We start from the raw sequence: 22,493 nt of genomic DNA, 5'->3' as shown, positions 1-22,493 counted from the left end.
CTGGAAACAGACTTCTGGTTCTGGCAATTTACACTTCCAGGACAGAGCTTTACAAAGGCAACTGGTATCTTCTCTTGGGAATTTTCTACTGCTGGAGACTACAGACATTAAAATCTATAGCCTCACTGAACTTCTTCTAATACATAGCTAATTATATTCTATTGGAAACCAGTGTGACCTCCAATATTGATAGGGATACTCAAACTTGCTTAATTGAAGGATCACAAGCAAATGGCAACTAGGGTGGCATGCAAAAACAAAACAAAGCAATTTCAAATAAGACTGCATCTGGCTGGTTCTTGGTCTTGTTTGTATTGTTCCTATTACACTGCCAAGGTCCCTGAAAAATTCCCATAACTAAGATCTGAATGTCCTGAAGAGTTATAAATCTCTTAACTAGGTGGAGAAAGAAAGAGCTTAGCATATAAACATTGAAAATAAAATAATGTATTAAAGTGAATGATATCATTAGGAGGGATGAAACATCAGAAATTAATTTTGATGCAGAAGAGTGCTGAGATGCATCCCCACAGTGTTACATACAGGCAGGAGCTGCCCACAAGAGCTAGGAAATCTAGGTGGGATGTCCCCAGAGCCCTGGCCCTTGTGAGCAAACTCTTGTGACTGACTTATTTTGTTTAGTGCAGTAGTCTCAAGGTTCATCCATGTTGTGGCAAATGGCCGTATTTCATCTTTACTTATGGCTGAGTATTATTCCATTGTATATGTGTACCACATCTTCTTTATCCAAACATCTATCAAAGGACATTTTGGTTGTTTCCATGTCCTGGCCACTGTAAATAGTGCAGAGGGCTCAATTCTGGTAATCTAATCACCTTCCAAAGGTCCCACCTTCTAATACCATCACATTTGGGGGTTAGGATTTGAACATATGCATTTGGAAGGGTCACAAATATTCAATTAATAGCATTACTCTTGTATGCAAAATATAAAGTCTTAATTAAACATTGTTTGTGAAGACCAGTGATAAAGCTCTTAGGGCCCTGGGCATATGCTACTTCAGAGTATGTTTATGGTTGCTTTCCCTGCTCAGAGCCATGATCACACAATGGACACAATCACTGTTTGATATTCATTGGAGATTTTGGAGGTCACACCTGCCAGTTGTCACAAAGGCAGCACCACATTCAAACCCTGGTTTTCCAAAAGGACGTCCTTGAACAAATCACTAAATATACATGATCTTACCCCTTAAGTAGAGAGTGCAAGGAAAGACACAAGCTGAGTTTCTCAGATAGATGAGACAACAGAGTCAAGGAAAAGAAAACAAAGTTGGAAATGTTGGCATTTTGGAAGAAAAAATAAAAAGGACCAGTTGGACAACGGGTATATGAAGAATGGAGCCAGCAGCATGATTCAGAGAATCTGCTCTTTCTGGTGGGGAGAAATATTGGTGCCTTTGTTCAGGAGGACTCAGGAGATAGCCAGACTTGAGGATTAGAGGTAAGCTTGCTTTACAAAAAGTAGAATTTAATGTGAGGCTGACAACATGAGTCTGAGATGAACAAGGACACGCTCTTGAGATTTCTGACCTGATATTTGGGAGACATTTGTAGGCAGAAAGTAGATAATGGAGAATGATATCCCTATAAATGAGTGGTCAGGTTGAAGTTGCCTGTATAGTAGCATTTTTTTTACACAAAAATTGTCTCCCCCTCCCCACAATTGCACCCAGAATAGTTATACAGTTCAATGAAGGAGCAGTCATTTTCTTATGAAAAGTACATTTGAACTTGAAACTGTTTTATGATCTAAAATTTTAGCAAAACTATTTTATTTTTAATAGATGCACATAATTCTAGAAAAGTCTATTTCTCCATATTTAATTAATAGAAATTCTTGAAAGAGGAGACACCATAAAATAATAGCTATAGAAGAAGAACGAAAAGGATATGGAAAGGAATGACCTTGGGCTAGACAGAGACACCATCTTGGCCCAGATTTGCACTTTATTGTGGAGAGTGAGGCGCAGACCTCAAAGTTTCCTGATTAGAAGAATTACGTGGAGCACCTGGTGATTAAAACGGCAGGTTTTAAAGCCACTTCCCCAGAGATTCCCATTGAACAAAGCTGGTGAGAGGGGGTGGTTGTGAAATAAATATCCAATTGTCCTGAACATCAGAACCATTCTGAAGGCCTGTTAAGCAGAGTGCTGGGCTCAACCTCCTGAGTCTCTAGTTCAGTATGTCTGGGTGTGACCAAGTAGTCTGTCTAAAAATGCCCCCGTTAAAGGTGATGCTAATGCCGCTGGTGCCACACCAGGACCAAGCTTTGAGGAACACTGCCAGAAAGCATTCTTTTCAGGGAAATATATTTAAATTCTTGCCAGTGACCTCACTCATGAGCCATAACTGTGAATGCCTTTTCCTCCGCAAGGGTCACCTGGAGCTTCAGCCACCTCACTCTTCCCTTGGAGACAGTGACATCCACATCCTGAAAGTGCTGAGTGGTGGGCAGGGCACTTTCAGGATGTGGTTGTCACTCTCTCCAAGGGAAAACGGAAAGCTGAGAAACAGACTCATTAAATCTTGAGAAAATTTATAATCAACACACATCTCCCAAGAATGTTGACATTGTATAATAAGAGTGAGCAGGTAAAATAAAAGAAATACATTCCTAAGAGTGCAATTCCTGGCTGAAAGGAAGAAAGGAGTGTGGACCAGAAAACATCCTTTTACCTCTTTAGGAAACATGTGCACAATTCCCACCTCTAATTCTTAACCCCAACTGTGTGCTTATTTGCCTACAATTTAACTTATTTCCCTTTCCACATTTTCAATTTTTTTTTAATTTTGGTGTTTTTTTTTTTTTTTTTTTTTTTTTAGAAAGGCATTACCCCCTCCCCAACCTCAGTTTAATGTGCAACAATTTTGAGAGTGCTAAGAAGTAATTTCCTACATAAAATTTTATAAATTGGCATGATGGTACTAGTAATATGCCTCTTGAAACTTTGATGAATTGTCTGCCATTAAGCATTTATTTTTTCCCTTTTGTAGCTCTGTCTTGGCCCCACCATCAACTTTTAGCAGGCAGAGTGTGGTGTGGATACTTTGTAAGCACCCACCAGGGCCCAGATGCAGGTACCCCTGCCTCATTCTCCTTCATTGTACTGTGAGAAAAGCTGAGCAGCAAAGATGGGCCTAGGGCCTTGGCTGGTAACCTGTTCTCCAACACCACGCACCATGCTGATTCTGACAGATGGAGATGTACCTGGGCAGGTGAGTCTCTGTCCTGTGACTCAGTACTGAACCCTCTGAAACAGGATAATGTTGCATTCCATCATGGACACACATACAAGGATTTCTTATTTGCCTGTCAGATCATTTTAGTTTTAATAGAAATTCACATTCATAGCTTTACTATTAATCCTGTTGTTCAATTTTGGGGATGGGATATAGCTAAAATGGAAAAAAGTCATGTGTATATTTTTATACTTTTTTTTTTCAAATTATACTAATGAGTTTCATAATTCTAATTGGGAACTTGCTCTTAAACCTTCCTCCCACCCTGCTCCTCCCCCTGAAATACCAGTGGAACACATTTTTTTTTCTCAGAAAAATAAATTTCTAAAATGCTAAAATTACTACACATTAAACCATAAGAAAGCATATTAAGTGAATATTTGGAGTCTGTCTGGCTTAAGATCAGAAAGCATGGAAATTAAACCTTTAGGCCTAAATTTTAACATAACTTAAAAGTTCTACATTAGAGTTAGACTAATGGTGTTTTTCCCAAGTTGGTTTTCAGAAGCCCTCTAAGCTCTGAATTATAAAGAGGGAAAATACCCCCAAAAGAGATAGAGCTTCAGGATGATGATGAAGTTTTTAAGATTCACTGCCTGGTTTTACAAAATTCTATACCTCTGATTCACAACTGCCTCTATTTAAAGGAAAACATTTTTAACTCTTTATAAATAGTCCCTGAAGTTGCGTTATCCCATAGAACATAATTGATGTGGCATTCTGAGGGGAGGGGAGGTAAGCAATTGATCCTATTCCCTGACTTTCACTTTGTTAATGTTAGAATTAGAATCAGTGATTCTCTCTAAAACACAATGGCATTTCAAGGAAGTTATTTTCAATGTAGGTGTTTTCATCTGACCCAGATCAAAGCATCTGGAGAGTAGATGACTCCTGGGATCTCCCAGAGATAGACCATACACGGCCTTTCTCTTCAGGACTATCATTCACTCTTCAAAATATGACATGGACACTGTTTATGAAGCAAGTTTTCATTTCTTTCTTCTCTGTATGACAACATATTATATTTTCACAATAATAAAATGAGGTTTTGGCTCAGTGGATTTTCTTATTAAGCATATGCATTAAAGAAACAACAATTAGTTTAGCAATTGAAAGATTTCTGATTAAATATGGGCCCATTGGAACATTCTGGTCACTACCGAGATGAATCTGCACATGAAGCTTTAATTAGGTGATGACATCCTACTTATATCAGTGACCCCAATGTGGAAAATGGTACTGTTAGAGAAAATATGACTAAATATAATTTGCTTAAATCTATCCACACACATCTAGATAAAAATATATAAAATAATGATTTCAACATTTTACCATTCAATATAAGGTATTGCTTAGAAACTAAATGATTAATATTATCATTTTTAACCTTCTATTTACAAGTTAGACATTGAGTAGAGACTTCACAGTCAGCTGATAATTTTCTGGCAACAAAGCATTATCTCTTACCTGTTCCTGACAAGATAACTACCCCTACTTGACCATTACCTGAAGATCCATACTTGCTTTGGGGTGCCTATTTCCTTGACACACTCACTTCCTTATATCCAACTTTAACTGAGAAATTTCTCCTCACTCATTTCAAATACTCACACTAGAGTCTTGACCCCACTGGCTTGCATCAGAGCTTTGGGTGTTGGCCATGTCATTTTTACTTCCGTCTGGGAAGTTTTTCTCCCACATAAGTTTTAGAATCATTAGGAAGAAGGATAGTAATTCCATGGCCCCTGTTCATGGAAGCCAGGCTCCCACTGAGATCCCCAGTGCTCCCTGCCATGTGCAATTCTGTCTCAAATGTCCTCTGGCCAATCTTTTCCTTTGGTATGCAGTGACCTAGATTTCACAGTAAGCAATAATGTATATGGAAATGGAGAAACACCTTTGTAATTTGAAAATGGTACTAATTTGAATCTGGCCTTTCAAGAACCTGGATTGAACAAGTTAACATCACTTATTCCTGGTTTGATCAATTTTCCTCTTCAACTTAAGACTGAAGCCCATTGGAAATTACTGAGCTCTAGGCAGAGTAGCACTTGGTAAAATAAGCATAGCACTCACCCCGAGTTTCACTTAGACCCAATTCCTCAGTAGGACTATTTATCGACTGCCCTCACAGAATCTCAGCACAAGTCACTCAGTTCTGTCAATCTGGGGCCTCTGAGGACTATTTTATGAGAGTTTACATGAATCTTCCTTTGTGGTGCTGTATGTCATTAGTGGCTGACAAAATGTCTTTTTTTTTTTTTTTCCATGAACTTTGAGCCAATGGTACAACAGCAAAGTTAGAAAATATTAGTTAATATTGATGGCAACTTAAACACTTCAGATGAAACTAACCCACTATTAGATTCAATTATGAGAGCAAAGGGCTATAAAAATGACCCATTTAAACATGTCTTCATTTTGTTTGGTGGCTTTGAAAATGAGAAGACAACTAAAACTGTGATGCTTAAAGAAAGCTGTGGGTGAAAAAACACTAAAAGACACTACCACCTTCAAGAAAAAGGACTGCTTTCAATGAAGTTGAAAATTCTACTCTTTGCTCCCTCACTTTTTATATTTAGTGACAAGTTTGTGGTGTTTTTTTAAAATGTCACACATTGTAAATCGAAAGAATTTTTAAGGGGTGGAAAAAGCCAACGATGGGGTACAGGCTCTGGTACACACACTTGTGACCATAGCACTAGATAATTATTCAGACCTTCTCAACATTCTCTCATGTTGTTTGTGTTATAATTAGGGCTCTCTATTAGAAATAAGGTAGTAAAGTCTCCCTGAAGAATGGCTGAGTTTGTGTGCCAGAATATTGGACTATAAGGGCTACTTTTTGTTGGGTTTTTATTATAACATGTGCTACATTAACTCACTCTCCTTTAAAAACTTTTTTTTCCTCTCTATTTGGAGGTTGCCCAAACATTTTTAAGTTGTTTCCTCATTTTTACTGATTATAGGAAAACCTCAATCATGTCCCCAAACTCACATTTGAATAATAATAAAAAATCATATTTTACTACAACAGTGTTGGCAGGAGGTTAAAATATCACTTTGAAAAACACTTACTCACTTATTTTTATTTTTCAAGAATTACAAAGCAGCCAGACTTAACTGAGACATGTGGTTAGTTTTACCTTCAGTTTGTTTTATTTAAAAAACAAAAAGAAAAGACCTTAATTTGGGTTCTCAAGAATTCAACTTGAGTTCATAAAAATAAACACGAGTCAAGTTCTGCAGGATTTGGGGGGTCTAAGACAAAATCTTAAAAGTAAAGAACTCAGAACTTTCTGGTAACCAAAGGGTGATGGGTTCAGGAAACAGAGTTCACATATTTATCCATTCATATCACTTTAGTGAGGCTGAATAGTTATAACATGGGAAGCCTGTGCTTTTTTGTTAGAGGCTAGAATCTATTTATAGGGCATAATAGAGAAAAGATTAATGAGTGCAGCGTGAGAAAAGAGAACTGAATAATGTCTGGATTCCTCCTGACCTGTTGTGGTTCCTCAGCTCTTGGCTCTGTTTAGAGAACATCATGAAAACATGTCTCCAATTCCACATGACAGGCTGCACATATTTTTGAAGTTCTTTGGAATTGATGTGTAGTCAAAGCAACAAGAGTGAATTGCATCCGTGTGTGTTTTCGTGACTACTCACCCACCCCGGATATCTGTCCTTACAAGCCCTGCTAGAAACATTAAATGGAAAAAGAATACAAATAGATTACTTTGGCCCTGGCCAGTGTCGCTCAGTGCTTAGAACATTGGCCCCACATTGAAGCATCTCAGGTTGGATTCTCGGTCGAGGGCATGTACCTGGATTGCAGGTTTGATCAAAGCCCCAGTACAAGAGGGTGTGGTAGACACCAAATATCTATCTGTCCCTCTCTCCCTCTCTCTCATTGCTTCTCTTTCTAGCTCCTTACCTCCCTCCCTCCCTTCTACTGTCTCTAAAAATCAATGCAAAAATTATCCTTGGATGATTATTAAGAAAGGAGAAAAAAAGAAAAGAAGAAAGGAAGGAAGGGAGGAAGGAAGGAAAGAAAGAAGAAAAAGGAAAGAAAGAAAGAAAGAAAGAAAGAAAAGAAAGAAAGAAAGAAAGAAAGAAAGAAAGAAAGAAAGAAAATACTTTGTTGAAAGGAGCAAAGTCAACTCAACAGGATGTCCTCCATTCTGTTTTCAGGATATAGCTCACATTCTAATCTTTTCTCTCTTAATACCCATCACCTCTTCACTGACCCTAAGCAAACATTACCATCAACCAACTATTGCCAACACCCAGGCTTATTGCATACTTAAATAATAAAACTTGTCACAGGGTATCTTAACTATGTCATCACATCACTGTCATATTGCTGAACTATGAGCTTCTAGGAAGCATGGTCCTAAGTAATACATAGGCCTAACTCAGCACTCTCCTAGTACATAGTAGACACTCAACACAGGTTATAGGGGGGAAATCAAGAATAAAGGAAATGATAAAACAAAGAGGATGCCACTAGTAAAATTTGTAAATATACATGAACAAGTTAAGTAAAACACTGAGTAACACATCATAACCTCGTAATAGAGTTTAATAGTAGTCAGAAGAGTGTTTCTATTCCCTGATATCATAAATGTTTTCTTCCAAGTGTTCAGTGCTGCCTCTTTGAAATGTTCCACTTTCAGAAATATTCTCAGGTTATCAACTCAGTGGTTGAGAACTTTATGGGTCCTTATCACGATAGTATTAGTGATTGCTCATTGCCAAGGAGCCACTATAGATCTAATGTCATAGAGGCATTACATCCCTGCAAGAGTAACATGGACTTACCAGCATGTGGTATCTGTAAGAGAAGATCTGGAGCCTCCCCCCGACCCCATACACACTTCCCCCAACACTTAGAATAGAGCCTGGCACACAGGACAAACTCCATAAATATCTTCTGAATGAATGGCACACTGATATGTTTTCTCCTCAATTCCCAAATTGTGTAGGATTACCTGTATCTCTCTCTGGTTACAGGACCCAGAGCACAAGGTTAGGTGACATGAATTTCTGCAAAGGCAACTGCACTCACCAGCCACTTGGAAGCTTTGGTGGTGCTTAGTTATGTAATTAACTCTAAATCTTCCTTGTTGTGGGTCCCAAAGTTAATTTTACTCTTAAAAGTGATTGTCACTGTTACTTAGACTTTACCTCAAAAACAGACTTGCAGAAGTGAGAAATTTCTTAAAATTTATCTTTATTGTTGAAAGTATTACATATGTCCCCTTTTTTTCCCATTGACCACTCTACCCTGCACCTACCCTCCCCCGCCCCTTAGGCCTTCACCACATTATTGTCTATGTCCATGGATTATGCATGTATGCATATAATTATTTGGGTAATCTCTCACCACCCACCATACCTTCTAATAGCTCTATCAAAGAAATTTGAGTAGCTTATTAATACCGTCCCAAAATCTGATTTTAAAAATCTCAAACACATCCTAATAAATAGACCCATTCTTATAGATAAAGACAATATATATGGATCCTTGTATGCTTTTGTAATTAATTAATATTATCTTATTTGGCCAACACAAAGTGAAACTATCCCACCCCTTGTAAGATGATGTTGGAGACTTAACTATCAGCTATAAAAATCCACACACATGAACAGGGTCATGTCTACAAACTCTTTCACATATATGAATGATGGTATAAAGGGAAATCTACAGCTGAAGTAGGAAAGAGTTATAGCATATTTCTTATTATGTGTATAGTTTTAGTCCTCACCTGAGGATACCTTTTTATTCATTTTTAGAAAAGAAGAAGGGAGAGAGAAATAGAGAGAGAGAGAGAGAGAGAGAGAGAGAGAGAGAGAGAGAGAGGGATTTTAAGGTGAGAAACATCAATTGGTTGCTCCCATTCGTATGCACCCCAACTGGGAATCAAACCATCACACCTGCAACCTAAGTATGTGTCCTGACGAGGAATTGAACCCTAACCTTTTGGTATATAGGACAAAGTTCCAATCAACTGAGCCACCCAGCCAGGGTTTCAATAAAAATTTTACCAAAGTCTAAGTCTCATATTCAGTTGTATCAAACAGAAGAGAAAAAATTTTAATATAGACCCACAACTCTGTATATGACAATATATCTACAAATATGGGTGCTAAGATGATTACTTATGTTTGGCTTATATCATCTCTGAAATTTACATGCATCTTTCTGTTAAAGTTGTTCTTTAATCACTGTCGGCCTGGATAGAGATCAGAGTCCTCTGAAGAGGTTAGCATGTGCTACTATGTGTAATCTCAGAGCCCTGTTAGCTTAAAACCATTTAGGATCAATTATCTGCCTGAGGAAATTTGGACATTGCCAGCAGTCTAAATTTTTATGTGTGGGAAAGCATGAGATACAAATCCTTAGATAAGTTTTGTTCTTCTTCCACCCTTGGCCAAAGTTGAAATATTCAAGTTTCTTCTATATTCTTCTTTTGGTTCTGCCTTTATATTTGTTAATCCTCACCTGAGGTTATAACTCTTTGATCACCACATTTTATGCCAGTCTCTTATGAGCTTTCCCAAGAGTGAGTGAGTGTGTGTGTGTTTGTGTGTCTTGCTCAATACTACAAAAAATAAAGGTACATCTTACAGATCAAAATGACTTATATTTGATATAAGAAAATACATATATCCACTCTGTCACACATTAAGTCAAACATAAATGAAAAGTTATTAAGTATTGGCCTACAATTCATTAATTCCTTAAAGAGGTTAAGTGGACTTGAATTCCCTTGAGTTTTTGTTGGAGATCATACTCCACAAAATCTTAACCAGCTATATATTACAACTTCTCCTGCCATTGTCTGTGTTGCATATATACCCTATGGTGACTTCCTGGAGAGAAGAGAAAATACCAATTTCACTTATAGCATTTCAGTACTTGGTATATTAGTAAAGATTAGTTAGTTGGTTGGTTGGATGGGTGAATGAACAGATGGATGGTTGAAAGGATGGGTGGGTTGGATACATGGAAAAATGGATAGATGGTTGGTTAGATAAATGAGTCAATGGTGGATGATGGTTGGTTGGATAAGTTGATGAATCAATAGTCCAATGAATAAGGATTTATTTGGGAACAAAAGAGAGCTATCTTCTCAAGGGATATGAGACTAAGAAATAAACAAATATTCTATATTTTGCCACTCTCCGCTGAAAAGCAGGAAGATTCAATTTGTGTAGTCTAAACATTCTTCCTTTTTTGAGAGGAGGACAAATAAATTATATCCTGGGTCAAGAATCAATCCTTTACCTGTTGCACATCTGGCTTTCACAGAGGTGCTGACAATTCCTTGAAGCAGCATTCAACCTAAACTATCACATTACTCTTTTATCTTCCCCCCTTTTTCTCCTACTCACATTTAATAGAAATATTTTTGAGACTCTATTCTCTATAAATTCTATCATTTGCTACAGTCCCCAGCAACAAATTCTCACTGTAATTGGAAATACCAGGAAAAATCATGGGACTATTTTAGCACAAATGCATACCATGGGAGGAGGGTTGTATGGCTCCGTTATCAACAGAGGTCATCTCTTGGACAAAGAGCTGAGAGACATCCAATAAGGAACTCAGAGAAAAGGGAAGCTGAGTGAAGGGATGAAATACAAGGGCAACTTGATGAATATCTTGGACCTTAAACTACTTTATATAATTTAAACATTTTATACCTAAAATAATATTTGGAGGAGGATTTGCTATATTCAAATATTGCTATATTCAGACTAAATGTCTGATTTTTAAAAATCATTCTCACATTGGGGCCTACAAAATAGAAATTAAGGTGAGCAATATAGAGCAGAGGCAAAGTGGAGAGAGTACTGTAGTCTATGGAAAGTCCACATAAAACTTAAAATGTTAACATGACTTCTTTCACCTCAGGTGAATTTATAAATGAAACTTTTTTTTTCTTTTTTAAGGCTACAAATTCATTAGTATATCCTTGGGAATGACTGATTCAATTCAAAGGATTTTTTCTTTTTACAATTTGACTCTAATCTGAACCATTATTTCTAATTTCTTAATATGAAACTAGAAATATTGGTGACCTAATAAGTTTTACAGCACTGCACACAACCTTCTTTATGGAGCTTACACCATTATGTAATATGTTATAAAGCAAGTTGAATGTTGTAAAACTCATTATTTTTTTCTCTTAGCTAAAGTGCATGATAGCCAAAAATTTAAGTGGAAAGCTATTAAAGTTCCAGAAATCCCAACCTTACATGTTTTTTCAAATGTTTTATTTTTTTTGTTTTTGGTGCTTTTTGTCAGTTTCTGATGTTCAGTCTAATGAAAGATTGTATAATAATGTTGCAAACAGAGTTAGAAGGCTACTATGGAATCTTGGGGCCTTATACATTTTTATTTGATTTTTTTCCCACTTTTTTTTTTAGGGCAGTTACAAACTAAGTGGAGCAATTAGAATGGAAAGTTAAAGTTAATTGGTTTAAAAAAAGTAAATATCAGAAAGAATCACTTATTATTAGTAAGAGGCTGATTACCCTAAGCTTCAACCCAAAACAACTTTCCTCTTCTTAGAGAACCTTGACATGGGATAATGAAGAAAGGAACGTTATTACGTGTTGAGGTGTGCTGTTTCTCTCCTATGGTTCTTGCTGTCATGCCTCTGTTTGTAGGTCCAGGGTATAGTTGGTTCCATCTTAAAATGATGCTGTCTCTGACCTAATGGGCCACCAGTATTACTGAGAGTCTTTGTCACAACTTCTGGGTGAGTTTAGAATTCATAGATAAGATTGAATAATAGTAAACATAAAGAACTAAGAGAAAATATCTTTCAATAAACAGAAATTGCCTCCCTTCTCATCACTACACAAAGACTTATATTAGGCCCCTATCTCCTCCAACAAAAGAAGTGGAGGGTTTTTCAAATTTGTTAAAACATGTGTTATTTTGTTTGCTTTTTATTAAAATTTTGTCCCATTGGTTTTACCATTCATACAGTTCCCACAAATTGGAAGTATGCTTGAAAACTAATCTTTAGGTGAAATTTTTGCAATGTCAAAAATCTCTTAGAATAGGAAAAGTTTCTGTTGCCAAAACCACAATTGTGAACTATAGCAGGTACTTACATTGAATTTCCAAAAGTGGAACCACAAACAGAAGTCAACATTAGAATCTATAGGGATATAGTCTTTAATTCTTGACTTCTATGTTCATATTATATTGCAAAGATTATTACATACATTATGGCAGACTGCTAACTATCTGCCAAAATGCACTTTTCTCTTTTCCCTAAGTAATTTTATCCTGTGATTTTTAGGTTAGGCTCATGGTTATTGGTAACAAAGACTACATTTCCCAGCATCCCTCATAAATGATGTGGTCATGTGCCTAAATTCTGACCAATGGACTATAAGAAAGTGAAAAAGTGAGGTCCTTAGAAAAATTCTTTAGCCCCCTCTTCTTTCCTCTGCTCCTCACCCATTGTATTTTTACTGCTAAATGCAAAGATAGTGTAAAAGCTAATATTAAGAAGCTATCTTGGCCGAAACCGGTTTGGCTCAGTGGATAGAGCGTCAGTCTGCGGACTCAAGGGTCCCAGGTTCGATTCCGGTCAAGGGCATGTACCTTGGTTGCGGGCACATCCCCAGTGGGGGGTGTGCAGGAGGCAGCTGATCGATGTTTCTCTCTCATCGATGTTTCTAACACTCTATCCCTCTCTCTTCCTCTCTGTAAAAAATCAATAAAATATATTTTAAAAAAAAAAGAAGCTATCTTGGACCATGAGATGTCCTCAAGATAAAACCTGGGTAACTTACACCATTGTAGACCTCACCAGCCTTGAACTAACAACTTCCAAACTTCTTAAAAAGAAAGGAGAAAAGACCATCTTGTTTTAGCCACCTAAATTTAGTTTTTATTCCTATTACTTATACTTAAATTTAATCCTAACTTATACAGTGACCATAACATCATCTATTTTTTTATCAATCAATTTAATAAGACTTAATAAGAGAAAAGATATGATAATCTCTAGCAAATTACCTGGCACAGACTAGGACTTCTGGATATAACAGTTATATAGTTTATCAAGTGTTTCCTAAAACCCATCAATTCAATTAAAAAAATAAAAATCATTATTTGAATAAAAATATAATCAATCTGAAACCTGTTAGACACAATCTAAATAAAGACGTGTATGTGTTAATGTAGACAGTTGGACTTGTACATACACATTTCTGTAGGGTATATACCTCGAAAGGGAGTTGCTGGGTCATAGGAGGTGCGTGTATACACTCAGCATTAGTAGACACTAACATGCAATTTCCAAAATGGCCCTTCCAATTTACACTCCCACAAATATTATATGAGACTTCCAGTCACAAATTCAGAAACGTTTGTTTGTTTGTTTGTTTGTTTGTTTTAAACATTATACTGGTTATGTAGTAGTGTGTCATTGCATTTTTAATTTGCATTTCTCTGATGACTATGTGATTATATCTTTTCATATGTTAATAGCCATTTGGAAGGCTTCTTGTGAGCTATGAATATTTGTTTCTTATCCATTTTAAATTAGGTGAAGTATTTACCAAATATATGTACTTCAACTACCATATCCTACTTTGTAGCTTGCCTTTTTTCTTCTCTCAATAACATCATTTGATGAAAAGAAGTGCTTTTCCATTTTATGTCATAATTCCTATCTATAAAATGAAGAGATCAATGTGGTTTTGCCTTTAAATTCTCCAAGTATAAGAGCAATTAATCTTGTAATCTATACAAAGTCTTTTGAGACACAATTTAAGAAAAATCCATTCAGCTGGTGTGGCTCAGTAGATTGAGCGTTGTCCCATAGACCAAGAGGGCACAGTTTGTTTCCAGGTCAGAGCATATGCCCAAGTTGAGGGCTGGATCCCTGATCCCCAGTAGGGGGCATGCAGGAGGCAGCAGATTTATGTTTCTCCATCTTAGATGTTTCTATCTCTCTCCCTCTCACTTTCTCTCTCTCTTCATTAAATAAATAAATAAAAAATAAATAAATAAATAAATAAATAAATAAATAAAAGCAATTCTTTTTTCTTTTTTTTAAAGAAAAAGAAGAATTCTAAGAATAAATGAAAAGCCCCTTAACTGGAACCCTTAAGAACCCTGTGGTTCTACCTCTCTGACCATTGGCTCTCAAAGGACTTTGTCTTTAATTCTGTCATCACATTTCTTTTGATGCCTTCACAGCAATACACAAATGCCCTCTTATTGTAATTGATGTTTATAAAAAGAAGGCTCAGGTGGGCTGTCTTTCTGTCCTAAAATAATGCAGAACATTTTTAATGTGGAAAGGATGGCAAGTGTTATTCTCTGCAATAGCTACGGGAGCCAGAACAACCCCAATTCTCTTTCCAGTACATCTTGTTGTTTGTATTTTAAGTTATTTATTTACCTACATAAATCATAGCAAAGTCATTATTTGTCTCTTGAGTAAGTTTTATCATAGACTCTTAAAAATGGATGTACTGCGAGGGCAATTTAATGTTTGTTTGGATTTCTGCAGACTCTCAGCAGGTTCAAGAATCTGGAAAGATTTTTTTAGAACTTTTCTGAGGGGGAAAAAAGAAAGCAACTTTTATAGCTCTGCAAAATAGGATTCCTTGCCTACTAAGAAACATTCTTAAAACCCTCCTGCAGCTTCCATAAAAACACTTTATTTAGCAGCTCTTTGCATTTTGAATACGTCCAAATCTTTAGGGACATAATTTATTTGTGGAAAATATATTTTTATTTTTATTGTGTTTTTATACTGTGTTTTATACCCTTTTACAAGATGTTCTTATATAGGTCCTTAATTTCATGTATTCTTATACAAATTTATCGGTGCTTTGCATGTGAATATTTTCCAGTTTTTCAATGTCAAGGAAAAAAAATAAGTGAAGCAAAGCCAACCAGGGGGTGAGAGATTTGTATGTGTGATCTAGTGGAATAGGGACCACATATTTCTACTTCTCCTTCTTAATTGTGGATATGAAAGCTGTATAGATTACCATGATGTGTGTTAGAACTATTACAAATACATTGCTCAATAGATTGTCTTTATTTTTTTCTCGAGGCTTCTTGCAGCTTGGAGGGAGAACCATTTCTATAATGTTGACATTGTCTTAGGTGGAGTTTTGATGGGGCCCTTGGAGTCTTTGTCAAGAGTTCCAATTCAAATAATATAAACAAAGCATTACCACTGGGATCCTCAGAGAAGCAGGATGGGGGAGGTTCAAAGGACAGTGCTGATCATTTGCTTTATATATTTATCCAGGTTTGTTTTCTCTATAACAACTTGATGTTGTTTTCATTATTTTTAAATAAAGATAAAATATTATAGTAATTTCTTATAATTACTATGTATCAAAATATTTTGCTAATTGGGCTATTGGTAGTATTACAGACATTTAACACCAGATGCAGGAGTTATGCTGAGCTGCTGTTTGAACTTCATACTGTAACTGCAGTCAAAATACATGCATGATTAAAAGCACTCTGTTAAACTCTACCACTACATTTCCTTCTACACAGTGGGAGTTGCTATGAAGTAGTTCTAAGAATGTGTTAGAGAGTTAGGGGCTGTCTTTGGTACAGAATCAGACAAGTTTGTCCAGCAGCAAAAGGGGACCATGGAGCTCTAGGATGATTCTGAACTTTTCCAGTCAGAAGACAAAGTCACCCTCTCCTTATGCCCATGGACACCATCCTGTGGGAAGGGGAGCTCTATTGTGCACCTGTTCAGGTGTCAGCATCATCCAAAGTGATGGTCAGGACAGCTCAAAGCCATATCCCTACGAGAAAGTATCTCACAGACTGGCAGATGTGGTCCTGGGTGGTCAGGTAAAGACCCTGCCCGGCAGTGGCCATGGAGCTGGCTCCACAAGTACTGACAAGAAGGGGTTGGAGCCTGTGTCTTCACTAAGCCCATCAGTCAGGGTTATGGCTGAGTCAGGACACTCAGGCCAGCTTATTCTGAGGGGTAGGGATAGGGAGGAGGACAGTTCATACACTTCCTTTTTCTGTCCAAAAGGAGACACAACAAACTAAATAGGATCAAGTTAGTTTTTCTTTATATTTCCATCTCTGTGTCTCTGTATTGGGGCTTGGCTCAAAAAGGCCCCTCTCTGCTCATGTGAGGCCCATCAAGGAAAAGCATGCTCCTGCTCTCACTCTGCTCGCATCTACCTTGCTCAGCACTGACAAGTCAGGCTGATAGTGTAAACTTTGAATGTGGGCTTAGGAGCTGGGAGCTGGGATATACATTTTTGTACTTTTAACATCCTTTCCATATCCACATCCTCCTTTTCAGTGGGAATCTGGTCCTTAGCTACCCTGACACACAGTACGGTCAGGTCCTGGGCAAGAGAGAGACTGAATCCAGCTCTGTCCACCTGCCAGCAGCTTATCCACTCCTCCATTGCCTCCCCTGAACTGTTGAAAAAGTGACAACGGCAGCCTCGTGCTGAAAGGGGTGACATTTCACGAGGACACCATGTGAAATTCCCTCCTTGGCTTGTGCAGTTGGCAGGGAGCTAATTTCCCAGGAGGGTCCAATCACTTCCAGGCAGCAGGTCCTCCAGCCTGGGCAGATCGGCCACAGCTGCTTGAGCACAGGAGGGAGGTAAATTATTTCCCCGCTCCTATATCAGAAACTTTTGGGCCTCCACAAATAATACTCTAAAACTCACTAATGCATCATGATCAATAAATCACTCAATGATCTAGTTGTGCCACAGTCATTTAAAAAGAAAAATCAGCCTTTGTGGTGAATGTACAGCGTCTGGACTGTAGGGGGTGCAAGAGCTCCACTTCCTCCTGGGCTGCACTGTGTCTCCACGGGTCAGACCCCACATTGAATAGGCCTTTATCACCACAACAGAGCCAGCTCTTCTATGAATCCAGCCCTATGAGAAAGAGAATCAAATCAGCATGCCTTTTGACAGTGTAAGCTGCAATCTTAAACCCAAAGCTGTGAGTGAGAGCTCAGAAGAGGAGCGAGCTTGTAGGCATCCTATGAATTGCCCGTGAGAGCCCCCCTCTGCCAAATCTGTGGGATCAGTTCAGTTGATTACAAGAAGACTTTCTTACCCTAGACATGAATGCACAAACTGGCTGCTTTTGTAGAGGCCAGTGTCGCAGAAAACACAGCAGAGAGGTTGTTTTTGCCAAGGAGAAAGATGATCAAAGGTTCCTGCAAATGGATAAGTGGGTAAATGGATAAATGGATAAGTGGATGGTCCTAATTAGGTATGAGACAGGGACTGAATTTTCTGGGCCCTTATTAAAATTGTTATACCCAATTTACGTGTATGATACAAGTGTCATGTGACAAGATATGCCTTACAGATAAAATTCATATAAGCACGTACATTGATGGAAGTCTACAGGGCCCATGACTGATTTTCCGAATCGACTCAGCACTGCTGGCACCTCCACTCAGCACAGAGACACGTCTGGTTCCATTCCCCAACAGGATGAGCCAGACCTGGAATCACTGCGCAGAACAGAATCAGGGGTGAGGCCGAGGAGGAAAGGCAAAGGGAAGTTAGAGTCTCCCTCCTGATCATAGTTCCAGACCAGCAGAATGTCTTTGTAAACATTTTCATTTTGCAGGCTATAGTTTTGTCAGTCAGTGTATAAAATTACAATCTACTCAGTGACATGATTAAAAAGTAGTAATTTTGAACATATTTAAGGGTCTCTGATCCTTCTGAATGATGATTATAGAAAATATTGTGACCAGATTGTTTCAATATATTCTGTGTATGCCACACACAAGCCATATTTAGTCATTCTTAAATGGAGCAAAAGACACAAATACTGTAAGAATGGTTTCTAAAGACAGTTATAAAAACACTTGTTTTTCCTTTTTTTTAACAAAATATAATCATACTGCCTTGGAATAGGGTATGTGGGGAGCAGGCTGAAGATTTATGGCACCCTAGGTAAGTAATCCACAACCCACAATAACCACCCAAGCCTGGGCCTAGTTGACAAAACTCTTCTGCCCCACTAGAAGGATGAGGACATTAGTCTATTAGACTGATTGGGATAAAGTTGGAAAATGAACTCCATAAACTCCATATCTATGACTGCCTGTGTTTCTGTGTTCCTGAGTTTTGTCCACATCGGCTAACCCCACACTCTGCCTCCCTGCTGCCTGTGGACCTCAAGTTGTCAAAAGTAAGAACCTTCTAGAAGGTCCACTGTCAGCCTCCATCCTCTCAGGCCACCATAAAACCTGGAGTGCCATTCCCAGGTCTTCTCCCTGCATCCCAAGAAGTCTCTAAAAAGAAATGGTCCGAATAGAATAATGGGAGGGGTGAGTCTGAGCCATTGAATTCACCTACACCCAAGATAAAGCCCTGAGGGGCTCCCATCAGCAGCTCCCACCAAAGGGTGCAGTGGGAAGAGTTTGGGTCCAGGAAGGGAAGGAGGGAGAGCACAGCATTTGCAATCTCAGGATGAAAGCTGTTAGCTCCTGCTCGAACCCTTTCTTCCGAGATGGCCACTCAGCACATTTGAAGAGCACAGGCTCACGTAAGTGCTTAAGTCCTCAGAGCACTTAAGGAAATGAAGGAAGGCTTGATCCGCTCTTCAGTCTGAAATAATGAGTCAGAGGGGATTACGGTAAAAAAAGAACAAAAGTGGTAAATTTGTTTGTAGTGACAGAAATAAGACTTAAGCAAAGACACTTATGCATGTATCCGATTCCCAGACTGACTATATTGTTAAAAAAGAAGAAGAAAAGAAAATGTTCAGAAAATGTATTTCCACAAACAATAATGGGGGAATAGGGCGCCAACAACTGAGAAAGTGGGTCTAAATCGCTGATTAATGTTCAGGGCAGAGGGAGGTGGCAGTGATATTTCTTGATATCAGAGTTGGGGGGTGGGGCACTTAGCCATGGAGGACTGTGTCAGGAAGCGGGGATTTCTATTCTCACAGATTTTTACTAGTAATATTGATGGCAGACCCATAAAACTATAATTAATCTTGTAACTTGGTTTATAAGGAATGTAAATAATAAGCATATCTTTGCCTACTTTGTCCTGCTAGCTCTTTCCCATATGCCTTTGACTGTATACTAAAAAAGAGCAAAGACGAAATTTTTGAAAGTTTTTCTTTTTAGGTCATCTAGTTACAGTAGAATCAGTAACGTCTCCCGCAGCTACCCAGAGTGAGTGGAGGGCAAAGTGATCACCATGCCCTGTGCATGTGAGACCTCATGGATAAATACCCACATTCTCGGGTTCACAGCTGTGGGTTTGACTGCCTTTAATAGGTGGATATAGGATTCTCTGCCCCGTGGTTGAGCTCCTTCGGAGAAAGTGACCTGCATCTAATCGACACATTGACACTTAGAACAAAATGCCAGCACCTGGGAAACTCTCTATACTTTTCATAATCTACAGAATCATTGATTGTCAGGGGACTCTCTACATCATACTGACATTCTTTTCTCAACCTAATGGTTTGTTTTATTATCTGGGAGGTTCTCAATTGAGTGCCATTCTGTTAACCCTCTGTGGGCACTGAGCCCACGCTGAGTTACAGGCTTACAGGCGGTGCTCTGCCCCTGGACCACCCAGCAGGACAGGATCTGGGCACTCGGGTCCTGGGGTCCACGGAGCACACTTCACTCTGGAAAAGTAGAAAACAACCTGTCTTCCTCTGCTCTGCAATTTTAGTGACTCCAGTCATGTCTCAACCCAGGATTTAAATGTGTTTCTGTCCCTGTTTGAACACCTAAGCCAGGGTGACTTACATGACATTGTTGAGAAAGTGCTGCAATAGGTTCTTTTGAAATCAATTTTATATACTTTAAACATAGACAAGCATTGGAATTCATTTCTATTTCTAGAAAACTTTTGATACCTTAGGAAACCCTGAAGATCCAAGTGGCCCATTAATATTTCAGAATATGTATATGGACCCTATATGGTGACATAATGTGTTTGCTAAATTTTCTTTCAAATTTGAATTACTTTAAACTTCTGTTTGGCATTCTAATCAGACTGGAAAGAACAATTTTATTTATATAAACAAAAAGGGTGCAACTCGGTAAAGTATTAATAAAAAAGAATCTAATTTTACATGAAGTCATATGCTGCTAGACATCCACCATGACAGGGGCGATAAGATATTTATAACATATTACCAATTATTACATAGCCCACTGGACAAACCATTCAAAGTTTTAAAATTACATATGAATTCTTTAAATCCAGGTATAAGTATGTTCCTTCCAAAGCAGTTGATAAAAGTTTGCAAATATTTTGCCACTACTATGCACATATTTTACAGATAGTTTGCAAAAACAGTTTGCAAATATTTTGAAATATGAAAGAAGGGGAGGGAAAGTATGCATAAAGCAGAAGGAGAAAGAGGATTGAGACAGATGGGAACAAGAAATGAATGCAGCCAGAAGAGAGTGAAGCAGACGACAGAGAGAGCGAAAGCAACAACACATTGCAAACATTCTCCTTCAGACTGTTGTTCACCTGAATGCCACAGAATATTGAATACATGGCTATGACATTTCTAACGTGAAAAGAAGTAGACATTGCACCATTTGAAGTAGGGACACACAAACAAGAAAACCCCAGAAACTATTGGTTGATGTATGTTCTTGACGGAAATAAGCAGAAACGAGTCAGCATGTCACCAAGGGCTGGGCTAGCTAATATATTAGCCTGTGACAATGGCTGGAATTGTGCATGCATCTCAGACATGCTATCTAAGACTTTAAATGGAGGGGGCACACCTGAATGGTTGCTATCAATGGGTTGAGGCAGGGGGGATGCACACCTGCACACATCAGCCATATCAGCGTTTTAATAAGCCCCCACACACCAAATAAACCAGCACTGGACTAGGAATACAAGGACTGACTGTATAAATTTTCAGCTTTTGTTTCTTTTGAGAGTTCCCAGGGTACTATTCTGTCCTCGATGAACAGCGAGCTTGCTTGGGTCCTGAGTTAGCTCCTAGGACTGCAGTAACAAAGGACCACAAACTGGATGGTTTTAAAGAATAGAAACTTATTCTCTCATGGCCTGGAGACCAGAAGTCTGACGTCAAGGTGTCAGTGGAGCCTGCTCTCTCAGAGGATACTGTTGCATCCTTCCTCTTAGCTTCTGTGGCTGCCCTCAATCCTGGTGTTTCTGGGCTTGTAGTCTCTGCCTTCACATGTTTGTCTTCAGATGACATTGTAGATCTGTGTCTATATGTCTTTTCCTCTTCTTATAAGGACACCAATCAAGTGGAATTCAGGCCCACACTAATGACTTCACTCTAACTTGATTATTATGTCTGCTAAGATCCCATTTGCAGATATAGTCACATTCATAGTTACCAGGGATTAGCAAATCAACATATCTTTTTTTTTTTTTTGGCAAAAGTTTGTGGTTTTATTAACACACCTACAATGTGTTCACAATCCGTCTATTCATTTTCTTCGCTGCACAGCCTGGCATTGGGATTGGTGACCCTGATGGCCAGCTGTGCTGCTCTTTCCACAATGGCTTTGTGGTTCTTTGAGGAGACGTTGTGAGCAATCTCAGCACAGTAAGATTTATTGCACATCAGCAATACTTCAAGCTCCTTGACATTATGGACCAGAAACTTCCAAAAGCCACTGGGCAGCATGTGTTTTGTTTTCTTGTTGCTCCCATAACCAATTTTGAGCATCAAGACCTGGCCCTTGAATCTTCTGCGCACCCTATTGTCAGTGCCTCTGAGTTTCCACCAGTTCCGCTTAATTTTGACATATCGGTCTGACTGGTGCCGAATGAACTTCTTGGTCCTCTTTTTGACAATCTTGGGTTTCACCAGGGGTCTGAGGGCAGCCATGGTGCCAAGTAGGAGATGGCTGCCACCTCTGTAGGTAGCGCTGAGGAAGAGCAAATCAACATAACTTTTGGGGCTACAAATTTAACCCATAGAGGTGCTCACTGACTTTAGAAGTGAGTACAGCTGCTGCAGCATGGCCTCATTGGTCATCTTCAGGTGGCTATGTAAAGCATTGTCAAGGACAGTGCCCTCACCCCTTTCCCCAACACCATCTACTCACATGCTCCCTGGCCTGCATTGCCACATAAAGTGAGTGGCTTTGGGTCAGCCCAAGAAGTGATCCCCAAATTAGAAGATGTTTTAAAAGAAGAAAATTTTGTTTCTAAGAATTTCAACTCAAA

The 22,493-nt window shown here is 38.5% G+C and overlaps 1 protein-coding gene across 1 annotated transcript; it reads right to left on the bottom strand.

Annotated features, from left to right (window-relative positions):
- Positions 1-21,744: 21,744 nt before the first annotated feature.
- Positions 21,745-22,183, bottom strand: LOC103305110 (60S ribosomal protein L32-like). Its single transcript, XM_054714311.1, has one exon. The coding sequence runs from the start codon at positions 22,150-22,152 to the stop codon at positions 21,745-21,747; it is 408 nt and encodes a 135-aa protein (XP_054570286.1). The 5' UTR covers positions 22,153-22,183.
- Between the last annotated feature and the right edge of the window lie 310 nt (positions 22,184-22,493).

The sequence above is a fragment of the Eptesicus fuscus genome, chromosome 4, assembly GCF_027574615.1.
Source record: "Eptesicus fuscus isolate TK198812 chromosome 4, DD_ASM_mEF_20220401, whole genome shotgun sequence".
Taxonomy (NCBI): domain Eukaryota; kingdom Metazoa; phylum Chordata; class Mammalia; order Chiroptera; family Vespertilionidae; genus Eptesicus; species Eptesicus fuscus.
This window is presented reverse-complemented; position numbering and strand designations above follow the sequence as displayed.

Bases quoted from the DNA above. Each gene is read 5' to 3' on its own strand.
- LOC103305110 (XM_054714311.1), bottom strand. From the start codon at position 22,152: ATGGCTGCCCTCAGACCCCTGGTGAAACCCAAGATTGTCAAAAAGAGG.